Source organism: Myotis lucifugus, unplaced genomic scaffold, assembly GCF_000147115.1.
Source record: "Myotis lucifugus unplaced genomic scaffold, Myoluc2.0 scaffold_747, whole genome shotgun sequence".
NCBI classification, from domain to species: Eukaryota; Metazoa; Chordata; class Mammalia; order Chiroptera; family Vespertilionidae; genus Myotis; species Myotis lucifugus.
Genome location: NW_005871795.1, coordinates 56106 through 68745, shown reverse-complemented (window position 1 = coordinate 68745; position 12640 = coordinate 56106). Strand labels below are relative to the sequence as shown.

General features: G+C 54.0%; 2 protein-coding genes across 3 annotated transcripts in view; both read left to right on the top strand.

Moving 5' to 3' along the window:
• FAM189A1 (family with sequence similarity 189 member A1) overlaps positions 1-12640 on the top strand; it is a 33766-nt gene that overhangs the window by 13122 nt on the left and 8004 nt on the right. The window contains exons 2-8 of the mRNA XM_014448036.2: positions 4889-4999; positions 8488-8622; positions 9310-9417; positions 10146-10306; positions 11029-11164; positions 11858-11933; positions 12012-12221. Coding sequence (XP_014303522.1) covers positions 4901-4999; positions 8488-8622; positions 9310-9417; positions 10146-10306; positions 11029-11164; positions 11858-11933; positions 12012-12221 — 925 coding nt within the window. The 5' untranslated portion in view covers positions 4889-4900. The remainder of the gene's footprint in view (positions 1-4888; positions 5000-8487; positions 8623-9309; positions 9418-10145; positions 10307-11028; positions 11165-11857; positions 11934-12011; positions 12222-12640) is intronic.
• Positions 155-1886, top strand: NSMCE3 (NSE3 homolog, SMC5-SMC6 complex component). Of its 2 annotated transcripts, XM_023746863.1 has the most exons (2): positions 155-1210; positions 1247-1886. In XM_023746863.1, the coding sequence occupies exons 1-2, from the start codon at positions 244-246 to the stop codon at positions 1285-1287; spliced, it is 1008 nt and encodes a 335-aa protein (XP_023602631.1). In that variant the 5' UTR covers positions 155-243; the 3' UTR covers positions 1288-1886. The 2 variants fall into 2 exon arrangements, with proteins under 2 accessions (XP_023602631.1, XP_006106059.1); XM_006105997.3 differs by having other exon boundaries at positions 156-1886.

The window sequence follows — 12640 nt, the reverse complement described above, 5'->3', positions numbered from 1 at the left end:
CCTGCGCGCCTGCCGGCGGCTGCGGACTCACGCACTGCGCTCGCCTTCCTGACGCAATGCGTGCAGCCTCCACTGACGCACCGCGCATTGTCTGTGACGCAATACGCACGCCCCCTGGCCCCGCCCAGATGCCCGGCGCGCCGACTTACCCACAATTCCCACTGCGCGCGCCGCTCTCCGGTCGCCGCCTCCGGTGCCGCGCCGCTGAAGTTCCCGCCGGGCCGGGCTCCCGCCGCCGGGGACATGCTGCCGAAGCCGCGGAGCCGGGGCCGCCCCAGCTCCCAGGCCGACAGGGACGGGGGCCGCGGCGGGGACAGCCGGGCCGCGAGAAGCGCCGTCGCCGAGGAGGCCCCGAGCACCTCCCGCGGGGCGGGCGGCTCGCAGGACCCCCGCCGCTCCTCGTCGCAGGGCGGCCGCCCGGCCGACGCGCCCCTGGCCGTGGGGCCCCGGTCCCAGAAGCAGCTGGAGCTGAAGGTGGCCGAGCTGGTGCAGTTCCTGCTGATTAAGGACCAGAGGAAGATCCCCATCAAGCGGGCCGACATCGTGAAGCACGTCCTGGGCGACTACCGGGACCTGTTCCCCGACCTCCTGCACCGCGCCGCCGAGCGCCTGCAGTACGTGTTCGGGTACCGGCTGGTGGAGCTGGAGCCCAAGAGCAACACCTACATCCTCATCAACAGCCTGGAGCCCGTGGAGGAGGACGCCGAGCTGCGGGGCGACCAGGGCACGCCCACCACCGGCCTGCTCATGATCGTCCTGGGGCTCATCTTCATGAAGGGCAACGCCGTCAAGGAGACGGAGGTCTGGGACTTCCTGCGCCGCCTGGGGGTGTACCCCACCAAGAAGCACCTGATCTTCGGCGACCCCAAGAAGCTCCTCACCGAGGACTTCGTGCGGCAGCGGTACCTGGAGTACCGGCGGATCCCGCACACGGACCCCGTGGACTATGAGTTGCAGTGGGGCCCGCGAACCCACCTGGAAACCAGCAAGATGAAAGTGCTGAAGTTTGTGGCCAAAGTCCATAACCAGGACCCCAAGGACTGGCCGGCCCAGTACTGCGAGGCCCTGGCGGAGGAGGAGGACCGGGCCCGGCCTCAGGCCAGCGCCCCATCCCAGGCCAGCGCCCGATCTCAGACCAGCGCCCCTTCTCAGACCAGCGCCCGATCTCAGACCAGCACCCGACCTCCGAGCAGCGCCCCATCTCAGACCAGTGCCCGACCTCCGAGCAGCGCCCCATCTCAGACCAGTGCCCGACCTCAGACCAGCGCCCCAGCCCCCTCCTCTTGAAGCCATAGGTTCCGGGGGACCCCTGGGGGCCAGGGTCGAAGGCGCAGGCCTGAGGGGGTGTCAGTGGGGCAGGGGGCATATTTCTGTAAAGCTGAACTGTGTGTAGCTTTAGGATGTGTTTGCAAACTTTTGTTCTTTTACTATTATAAAGTATTTGGTTCCAAGTTTTCATTTATAAAAATATGAGTAGAGGATTTATTTTGTTTTAGTATCTGTATTTTGTGTGTGTGTGTGTGTGTGTGTATAAAAACTTGGCTAGCTTTATAAAACTAATTGGAAAACTTTGTACTGTGATTTGGAACAAAAAACACATCAGTAATTTGCTTTGGTGCCAAGTCAGTGTAAGTGGCTGTTATATGGCCTCCTAACTGCCCTAGTTTGTAAGGAAAAATAAAAGCCTTTATAAATTAAAAATAAAAATATAATTGCGTATGTCCTCTTGCTTCAGCACAGCTATTTTATGTTTTCTATGTATAAGAAAATTGTATTTCCTCGACATAACTTTTTTACATTCATGATTATTATTTAGCTCTGTGGCTAACCATTTAGCTTTTTTCCTACCCTCATTATAATAAATACTGTATCTTTGAAGCAGTTAAGCATTGTGCATTTTTTAAGTCATGAGTCCTGAGAAATTTCGTGACTCAGAACCAACATTTTTTAAACAGACACTTTTTGCTGCATGTTACAGTACGTCGTGTTTTGTAGAAGTTGCTTTACTTCCAGGTGTGCGTGCAGATTGCATCACGATGTGAAATACATTTCTCTTACTGTGACAGGTCACAGAAGTGTTAATAAGCCCGTTAGTGATTAACTGCACCGACTTGGGAAGCAGACACCCTGGCTTCAGATTCAGGCTCCACCTGACCACATGCCTGAGGGCAGGTCCCTAGTTGCTTACAGACCTCTCCTCACCTGTCAGCTGGGCTGCTGACGCCGAGAGTGTGGTAATGTGACCGTTAGGTGTGGAAGCGTATGTACAGTTCTTGGCACCATGCCTGGGGTTTTAGTTAGTACTTTGTTCCTTACATTTTAAAAAAATATGTTTTTATTTCCTGTGGTCTGGAGCAGCTAAAACATTATTTCTAAGGTTTCCTTTCATTATCTTGCTCGAAATCATTCCTAGAATTTGAGTCACTGGTTCAAAAGTTATGGCAATATTCTAGTCTGACTATGGTTTTATGAAAAAGTATAATTCATGGTATACGGTGAGTATAGCCCATATAAAATAGTACAAGCAGGGAAATGAGATGTTAAGATTTCCCCTGGTTGTGAGGTCATTGTAGGGTAGTGAAAAGGGGATAGGTTTTGAGGCTGCCAAACTGACTTTGATTTATGGCTCATGTTATGTCAGCATGGCGATTTGGGGTAGGTTTTAAACTCTCTGAGTCTCTATCTGCAACAAGGGGAAAATAGCAACTATAATTACAGGGTTTTTTTCCCCCTAATCCTCACCTGAGGATATTTTTCCATTGATTTTTAGAGAGAGTGAAAGGGTGAGAAACAGAGAAACATCGATGTGAGAGAGACATGGATTGGTTCACACACATCCCGACCAGGGCCAGGGACCGAGCCTGCAACCGAAGTACATGCCCTTCACTGGCATCGAACCCGGGACCCTTCAGTCCACAGACTGACGCTCTATCCACTGAGCCACACTGGCCAGGGCCATAGTTTCTTTTATGGATTAAATGAACCTGAAGAAAAGCTTGTGGTCTTCACTCTCCCGCCACAGCTTCCGCAAAATGCTGCTTACAGAGGCTCAGCCAGTAGCTTTCAGGGGGTGAATAAGAATTGTTTTGGGGGAAGAAACTGCAAATTAATCATGAAATGAGGTAAATAGTTTAAAAAAGTGAACTGGATCAACACTCACCTGGAAATAGCTACACGAGTCTGGTGGGCCTGTGGTGGGCATGGAGGAATGGGATGGCTCCTGGGTTTTCCTTCCGTTGAATGGAATTTGCATTTATTTCATCAGTGGAATATACTGGGCCCTCAGACATTCCTCCTGGTTTGCTGACTGGCCCTGTGCCTTCCCCTCCGGTGTGTTCTCATCCTGACGGTGAAAATGATCCTAACCCAGGGCCGTTACCAGTTCTGTCTGAGGCACATGCCCCCCCCCCCCCCACACACACACACTTTTCTCATAGAGATGTTAACAATTTACCAGCAGCGGATTACTAGGTGATTTCGATTTTAGAGCAGAAGGCAGTGCAGACCAGATCTTTTCTCCTCGCCCTTCCCAGAGGTGTCGGCGTCTGCGGGTCTCATGCTGTTGCAGGTTCAGTACGTTAATGTGCACGTACACGAGCGTTATGCGCAAGTGTTCTGTGAGCTTTTCCACCTTAAAGCTTGGTCGTAGACTGTGGCCTTGCGCTGCTCGTTGTTTTACACGACATTGGTTTTGAGATTTTGCCAATTAGATCTGATTCGTCCATTTTATTTGTTCCTCCATGGGGGGAAATAAGTTTATCCATTCCCTAATGGTTAGGCTATTTCCAGCTTTTAGCTATTTGCAGGCAGTACACACAGTGCTTCCTTAGGCACGTGTGTGAGAGCTTGTGTATGGCTACATTACCGACATGTTAGAGCTCCTTTTCCCCGATCTCTCCCCTGTGTCCGTCCCAGCCAGATGTGCATGTCACTGTACCTGGGGGAAGTCCCGATATGGAATTATCACTCTATTCACAGTGTATGGTCCCCTCCCATGTACGTAGCACACGGCCTACTATTTTCCTAGATCTAAAAGCGAATTCTCTTTTTTAATTGAAAAATGAGAACAAAGTGGTTTTGATGCACTCACCATATATATATATGCTACATAGATATATATATATAATCACTTAAAATCGACTTGCCAAATTGATTTTTAAAAAGTCAGAAGAGAAAAATCAATGCAACAAATTATAAAATGTAATAAATATAATCATTACTAAAGAGATTCATTCTGAAACAGCACTCATTGTGATCCCTAGGAATATTCCGGTGAGGATTTAAAAAATAACAATAAATAAAAGAAAGGTCTACTAAGAAATAAACTTCTTTCATTTGATTTTCTTTAGTGATCAGTTGTTATTTTTAAGGCTCTAGAAAACTATTTTGAGACTATTGTATAGTATTTTCAAGTTTAGCCTCAAATACTTTATTTTTTAAAATATATTTTATTGATTTTTTTACAGAGAGGAAGGGAGAGGGATAGAGAGTTAGAAACATCGATGAGAGAGAGACATTGATCAGCCTCCTGCACACCCCCTACTGAGGATGTGCCCGCAACCAAGGTACATGCCCCAGACCGGAATCGAACCTGGGACCCTTCAGTCCGCAGGCCGACGCTCTATCCACTGAGCCACACCGGTCAGGGCTCTTAAATACTGGAGCATATATTTCCAATAAAGTCACGGTCCGGACAGTGGCTTTTCAGAGCGTACCTTTTCTACTTGATGTAAGGGAAGCTGCGTTTGCAATTCTGAGAAACAAGACGTTTCCTTTGAAACATGCCAGGCGTGTAATGATGGGAGCGACTGAAAGCATTTTTGCAGCCAAGTCACCTTTGCTCCGAGCCTCTGCGGTGAGTAATGGGCTTTGCGCTGGTCTCTTGCAGGTCACCTTTTTCATGCTGCTCTCCGCCGTGTGCGTGATGCTGAACCTGGCCGGCTCCATCCTCTCCTGCCAGAACGCTCAGCTCGTCAGCGCCCTGGGAGCCTGCCAGCTGGTGAGCACTGAAACGGCGCCTGCCCGCGAGGCGTGGCTGCACGGGCGTCACCTTAAAAGCAACCGTGTCCCCTCCTCGCGTTCCTTCTGATAGTTCATGGTTGTCTAAGGAATTGAATTTCAGTTGATACGTTTCTCAAAATTCTCCCGGACGAACGCGTGCACCGCTTTGTAAATCCGTTACTAATAGAATATTCCTACGGATCGCAGCGAGTGCTGTTGCGGAATGAATCTCTTTAGTAACGATCATATTTTAGCATTTGTTGCATTGATTTTTCTCTCCTGAATTTTTAAAAATCAATTTGATAAATCGATTTTAAGTGACTATATATATATATATATATATGCATATGGTGAGTGCATCAAAACCACTTTGTTCTCATTTTTCAATTAAAAAAGAGAATTAGCTTTTAGATCTAGGAAATGGTAGGCCGTGTGCTACGCACATGGGAGGGATCAGTGAGTTGTTGGTTGCATAGAGTGATGACTCCATATCGTGATTTAGTTCCAGGGACAGTGATCCATGCTTGTGGCTGGGGCAGAAATGGAAGTATGTCCAGTCACACTGAGTAAGTGTGTGGTTGAACTTCTGATATAACCTTGGCGGCTGGGTATGGGGGCATTCGCATTGGTTTCTTTTTTAAATACATTTTTATTTATGTCAGAGAGGAAGGGAGAGGGGGAGAGAGATATATATCACTGATGAGAGAGAGAATCATTGACTGGCTGCCTCCTGCACGCTCCCCACTGGGGATCGAGCCTGCAGGCTGACGCTCTACCCACTGAGCGACACCGGCCAGGGCGTCCACAGCGTTTGTATCCACTCGTCTACTGAGGGGCACCAGGCTCTTTCCAGATTTTGGTCATTGTAACTAGCGCTGCTATGAACATATGGTGCATATATTCTCTCATGTTAGTGTTTCTGATTTTTTAGGCTATAGTCCTAGAAGTGGGGTCACTGGGTCGAATGGCAGTTCCATTGTTAATTGTTTGAGGAAACTGCATCCTGTTGTCCACAGCGGCTGCCCCAGGCGGCATTCCCACCAGCAGTGCAGGCTGTTCCCTTTCCTCCATGTCCTCGCCAGCACTTGTCGTGTGTTGATTTGTTGACGGCAGCCACTCTGACAGGTGTGAGGCGATACCTCCTTGTCGTTTCAGTTTGCATCTCTCTGAGGATGGGGGACTTCAAGCATTTTTTCGTGTGTCTCTTGGCCGTCTGTATGTCTGCTTTGGAGAAGTGTCTAGTTAGGGCCTTTGCCCATTTTTTAAATTGGATTGTTTGTCTTCCTCTTGTTAAGTTGTATGAGTTCTTTATATATTCTGGAAATTAACCTCTTATCACTGGCAAATATGTTCTCCCATACAGTGGGATCCCTTTTCATTCTTTAAAAGAAAGAATTTCCTATTTTCATGATCTTGAGGTTATTTTCATCTACTGTATGTATCCTTATGTGGAAATACAACGCTGTATTTTAAAATGTATTTTAAATGTTGTCATGTCCAAAGTATTCTGTAAATGGAAGATCACACAGTACGTAACCCTTTGGAATCGGCTTTGTTCCTTCAGTGTAATTCATGGAGCTTCATCCGAGTTGTGTCCACCAGCCTGTCCCTGTCCACGGTGGGCGGTGTCCCGCGGTCGGTGTCCAGGACAGTTGTGTGCCGTCTCCCTGCGGAGGCCACCTGGGCTCACGCAGTTGTTGGTTTTCACGAGGAAGGCGGTGTGGAGGGGACCTTCTCCTTTCCGAGGGCTGTGGGGTTTCCCTGAGGCTGTGCTGCATGCAGTGCCAGCGCCCCAGTCTCAAAATGAACGCGTCCGGTAACCAAGCCAACGCCAATTATGTAGCCACAGCGCTCAGAAGAGCCCACAGTAGCCAGGGCAACCCTGATTGAGCTTCGTCCTGATGAGTCAGAAATTACGGGAGGACGCGCCTAAGGCTGCAGGTTCGGAAAAGTCGGGCTTGACAGATGCAGGGAAACGTGGCTGAAAGTCCACAGCCCCCCTTGGGGCGCGTCTGTCAGTGTCTTGTCTCCTTCCCAGCTCCCGTGATTGCCAAAAGATGTAGCTTTTTAAAAAATATGTTTTTGGCCTGGCCACATGGCTCAGTGTGAGCGTTGACCTATGAACCCAGAGGTCATGGTTTGATTCCTGGTGGGGGCATGTGCCCGGGTAGTGGGCTCGATCCTCAGTGTGTGTGTGTGGGGGGGGCAGCCGATCAGTGATTCCCTCTCATCATTGATGTTTCTGTCTCTCCCTCTCCCTTCCTCTCTGAGATCAAGAAAAAGATATATATAAAAAACAAAAAAACCCGCCTGGCTGGTGTGGCTTAGTGTGCTGGGCTTTATCTCGGGCACCAGAAGGCTGCTGGTTTGATTCCTGGCCAGGGCACATGCCCGGGTTGCAGGTTGGATCCCCAGTAGGGGGTGCACAGGGGGCAGCCAATTCATGTTCCAGTCTCTCACATTGATGTTTCTCTGTCTCCCTTCCTCTCTCTCTAAAAATCAATGAAAATATTTTAAAAAATAACACCAACAACTAACCACATTTGCACTTTGAATGTTGACCCCCTTAACCTCATCTGCTGCGCACCCCGACCCCAGGACTCCGCAGCTCAGGGCGGTTCTGTGGCTTGTCCCAGGTCACCCCGTGAGCGATGGTCGCCCCATAAGTGAGTGGGTCCGATTCTGTCCCTCATGCTTTGGTTTCTATGTGTCTCGGCCGGTTCATTGCCCCCGAGATTCGCAGGCGGCCTGCGGAGGCACCCCCTCTTTCTGTGGTATCAGCCCTTCCCACTCCTGGACAGCGGATAGGCCACACCCGAGAGGGGCAGACCAGCCGCTCAGTGCTCCAGAGTCCGGAGACATCACAGCGACCCCATCTGCAGAGCTCTGCTGCCTCCGGGACCCGACCCCCAGGGCCACTCGGCAGTAAACCCGTCAGCCCCGCAGGCCAGGATGTCGGGGTCAGAGAGCTCATCAGGAGCCTCCGGGGACTTTCTTAGAACCAGTCACCCGTTCAGGGAAACGCTGAGGATGCAGGTCCGTGTCTGTCCCAGGGCCACTGGAGGGTTATTGACCGACAAACTGCCTCGCAGCCAAGCCCAGGCTCCCTCCCTCGCCCCCGAGGGGGCTGTGCTGCCGTGACATTGACCAGTTCTCCCCAGGCCCAGGCAGGACCACGTGCAAGCATTCCTTCCCGGTTGTTAAAACGTTTTTGTGTGGGTGCAGTCCACTTTAAAATAAGTATTTGTGATTTCAGAGAGGAAGGGAGCGGGAGAGAGAAAAACATCCATTTGAAGCAGTCCTGGGGTTCTCCATGGCTTTTGCCAACAAAACAAAATAATCGTTTTGGGCTTCATGACTGAGACTAAGCCGGGATGCTTTGAACCCAGGCGTTGACACGTGTGTGTATGCGTGTGCGCGCGTGTGCGTGTGCGGTGCGCCCGCCAGGCCGGCCGGTGCTCATGGCGGCTGTGCCTGTCCCTCTAGATTAAGTTTGACAGCGTGGAGGTGTGCATCTGCTGTGAGACGCAGCACCGGGCGGCCGGCTGCAGCAACCTCGGGGAGACGCTGAAGCTGAACCCGCTGCGCGAGGACTGCAACGCCGTGCGGCTGACCCTCAAGGTGACGCCCGGGGAGCCCGCCCTGCGTCCCGTCCGTGCTCACGGGGTTCGGGCGGTTCCCTCCGTGCGTGCCTCTCCGTGCGTGTCCCCCCGAGGTCAGGGAGCTGCAGGAGGGCCTCTCTCGGGACTTATTTCCAAGGGTCACAGATTCCACTGGAAGGTGCCACCTTCTTCTCGGGCACCTTGGTCCCTTTCCCTTTCCTGCCTCGGGCGGATGTGAGGGTGGGAATGGAGGGAAAGTCTGGACGAATTTCGGACTCCTGCTTCCTGATGCGTTTGCTGCCCGCCGTCAGGGAACAGATGGCTGCTGACTTTCCCTTTTTTAAAAAAAATAAATATTTTTTTACTGATTTCAGAGAAGAAGGGAGAGGGAGAGAGAGAAACATCCATGATGAGAGAGAACCACGGATCGGCTGCCCCCTGCACGCCCCACACTGGGGATCCAGCCCCTAACCCGGGCCTGTGCCCTGACTGGGAATCGAACCAGCAACCTCTTGGTTCATAGATTGACGCTCAGCACTGAGCCACACCAGCCGGGCAAGGCCCGTGTTGATTATGAAAATAAAACATCACAGGAGAAAGCGTCCGTGAGGTGGAGGCGGTTGGCAGGCTGGTTGTGGGGTTGGAGGCGTGCGCAGGGCCTGCCCGGCCGCCCGGGAGCTGACCTTCTCCGCGTCTCTCCCCGCAGGACCTGCTCTTCAGCGTGTGCGCCCTCAACGTGCTCTCCACCATCGTGTGCGCCCTGGCCACCGCCATGTGCTGCATGCAGATGGTCTCCACCGACATCCTGCACCTGGTGAGTGGCCCCAGCCCCTCCTCCGGCCGGTGGGGACCGACGGACGTGGGAGAGCGGACATTCTCCTGGTTCCGAGGTGGATGCTCAGCCACTGGGCCACGCCGGCCGGGCTCTGGCCAGATGCTTTGTAAAGCAGGGCCCTTCAGGAAGGGCTGTGTAACCAGGGCCCGTGGCCTGGTCTCCGTGCTCGTGAGGGCTCAGGGGGAGACTCACGCCACTCCTGGCACCAGCACCAGCAGGATCACCAGCATCTTCACCGCCCAGGTCACCAGGCCTGGCCCAGCGCCACTGTGCCCAGCTCTCCTGGGACCCACAGGGACCTTCATGAGGCCTGGGGTCAACTGAAGGGCATCTGGGTGGCAGGCGCTGCGCCTCTATCAGACAGACCAGGACTGGTGGGCGTCTGATGAGTGAAAAGCTGGTTATAGTCCTGCTGGTGTGGCCCAGTGGTCAGAGCATCGGCCGCACACCAGAGGGTGGTGGGTTCGTTCCCCAGTCCCAGTGAGTGTGTGTGGCAGGCAACCAATAGATGTGGCTGGCCTTCTCCCTCCCTTCCTCGCTCTAAAAATCAATTTTAAAATCTAAAAATAAATATAGTCGAATGTGTGTTTAGCCGGCAAGGCCCAACAGTTTAAATGACGTAAGTCCCACACTGAAGCTCATGTGCAGTTAGGTCAGCTGGACACGGGCCACACGCGGCGTCCCAGTCACGGTGCACCTGCTTCCAGTTCCTTCCGCACAGGGCGCCTTCCTCCAGCCCCGCCTGCCTGACCCCGCACGGCACCGTCCTCCACCAGACGCTGGACTTCGAGGAGTTCATCCCGCCTCTGCCGCCGCCCCCCTACTACCCCCCCGAGTACAGCTGCACGCCCCCGGCCGAGGCCCACAGGTGGGTGTGTCCGCGGTGCCTGGGGACGGGCTGACGCCCGGGGAGATGGGGAACGATTGGGCAGATGCACGTGGCAGAGGCCGTGCCATCTTCAGTAGAGAAGCTGTGGAGGGGGCGGGGGGAGCGCAGGCCATGAGAGCCGGTTGGTCAGAGAACAGCGTGAGCAGCGGAGGGAAGTGACTCAGAGCGAGAAGTTTCTCTGGGTGTCTCTCCAGGACACAGAACCAAACCCAGGAAACCCAGAGCCCCTGCCGATGGGAGCCCTTGATAGAACATGTGATTGCTGATTAAAGAGATTAAAGATGGAGTCAGCTGGGGAGCATTTTCATTTTAATTTTTTAAAATACTTTTTCAGAGAGATAGGAACATCAGTGATGAGAAAAAATCATGGATCGGCTGCCTCCTGCACGCCCCACACTGGGGATCGAGCCCGCAACCCAGACACGTGCCCTGACCGGGAATCTGAACCGTGACCTTCTGGTTCATAGGTCAACACTCAACCACTGAGCCACACTGGCCGGGCTTTAATTTTAATTTTAATGGACAGAGCCATTGAGTTTATTGGAAATGGTGTTATCTTTCCAGAAAACAAAAGCTAAAACTGGGGAGCGAATTAGGCTTTTACTTCACAAACACGAGGAGTATCCGACCAGGGGAGCTGACAAGCGCTGTCAGCCTTCGGGGCTCCTCCCCGGGGTGACAGGCGATGTTTGCCTCCTCAGGGGCCTCCGCCTGGACTTGGCTCCCGCCCCATTCGGCACCTTGTACGACGCGGCCATCAACAGCCCCGGCCTGCTCTACCCCGCGGAGCTGCCCCCGCCTTACGAGGCCGTGGTGGGCCCGGCCCCGCCCAGCCAGGTGAGACCCGCCCGGGAAACGGCTCCCTGCACGCGGGCCTGCTGCCCGCACGGGTCTCTGTCTGAGCCTTTCACGAGCCGGTGGGATGCGGGTGTCACCAGCCGTGGTGGGGAGCAGGCAGCAGGCCAGAGGGCAGAACCTGGGACCCACCCAGTATTTGTGCCTCTTCCCCTCGGCCCCTCAGGCGTGTCTGAGCCTAACAAATACATTTTCCCCCCCACTTCCACTGCCTGTATGTATGTATGTGTATATATATATTTCAGAGAGAGGAGGGGAGAGGGAGAGGAAGATAGAAACATCAGTGATGAGAGAGAAGCATTGATCGGCTGCCTCCTGCACACCCCACACTGGGGATCGAGTCCGCAACCCGGGCCTGTGCCCTGATGGGAATAGAACCCTGGACTCTTCAGTCCACAGGCTGATGCTCTATCCACTGAGCTGCACCGGCCAGGGCGCCTTTATATATTTTTAAAAATATTTTTGTATTGATCTCAGAGAGGAAGGGAGAAGGAGAAAGAGACAGAAACATCAAAAGTCACAGAGAAACGGCCTTGAGTTTGGCCGGGGCGTCTCCACCTCACGCCCCCGGACTTTCGGGGGGAACGTTAGTGCCCGCCCCCCAGCATTTCCTACGAGATGGTGGTTCCGAGTCGCCCTCCTGACCGGCCCCTCGCTGCCTGTTTCTGGCTGTAGGTCCCGAGCACAGACCAGCAGGGGGCCCAGACCAGCTCCGGGGACCCGGTCGCCTCTGCCGGCTTCTGCGCACAAGGTAACCTCACCTGTCGGATTGGAGATAAGATGTTTATCCTTTTTTTTTTTTTTTTTAATATGTGTTTACTGGTTTCAGAGAGCACCAGCCGCCCAGGCTCCCAGGGTGCCACCGCTCTGGGCCCCAGCCACCTGTCCCCCGACGGCCCCGTGGGAGCCCCGCCGCCAGCCCGGCACCCCGGCCTCACATCCCCCGGGGGCCCCAACCTGGGCACACAGACACCTCCGGGCCCTGGCCGCCTGGCCCGCTCCACCAGCGACCCCACCGCGTGCTCGTCCGGGGCAGCAGGTACGACTGCCCCGCCCACCTGTGGCCCCACATGCTGGCTGTGGTTGAACCCCTCGGGCCTCGGGGGCCCTGGGTCCAAGGCCGCCCTGGGAGCCCTACCCGGGCCACAGTGACACGTGGTCTGATGCTCGGTCCCGAAGGGAGGTGGACAGTCTGAGGCCCCGGCTGTGGCGCCTGCAGGCCCACTGCTCTGCTCTGCTCTGCCGGGACGGGGGGTGGGAAGTGTGGGAAGTCTGGGGTGATGAGAGCCACCGGGTCGGCCGGCCAGGCCCCAGCACAGCCTCCGGGCCGAAGTGCCGAGCACCAGGCTTTGACCGTGAGCCTGTGGGCTCCACCCGGGCCTGGCCTGGGCTGTGCACTCCCCCTGCCAGCGTCCGCCTGGGATCTTGTTGCTCAGATTCGGACTCTGTCCTCCCCTC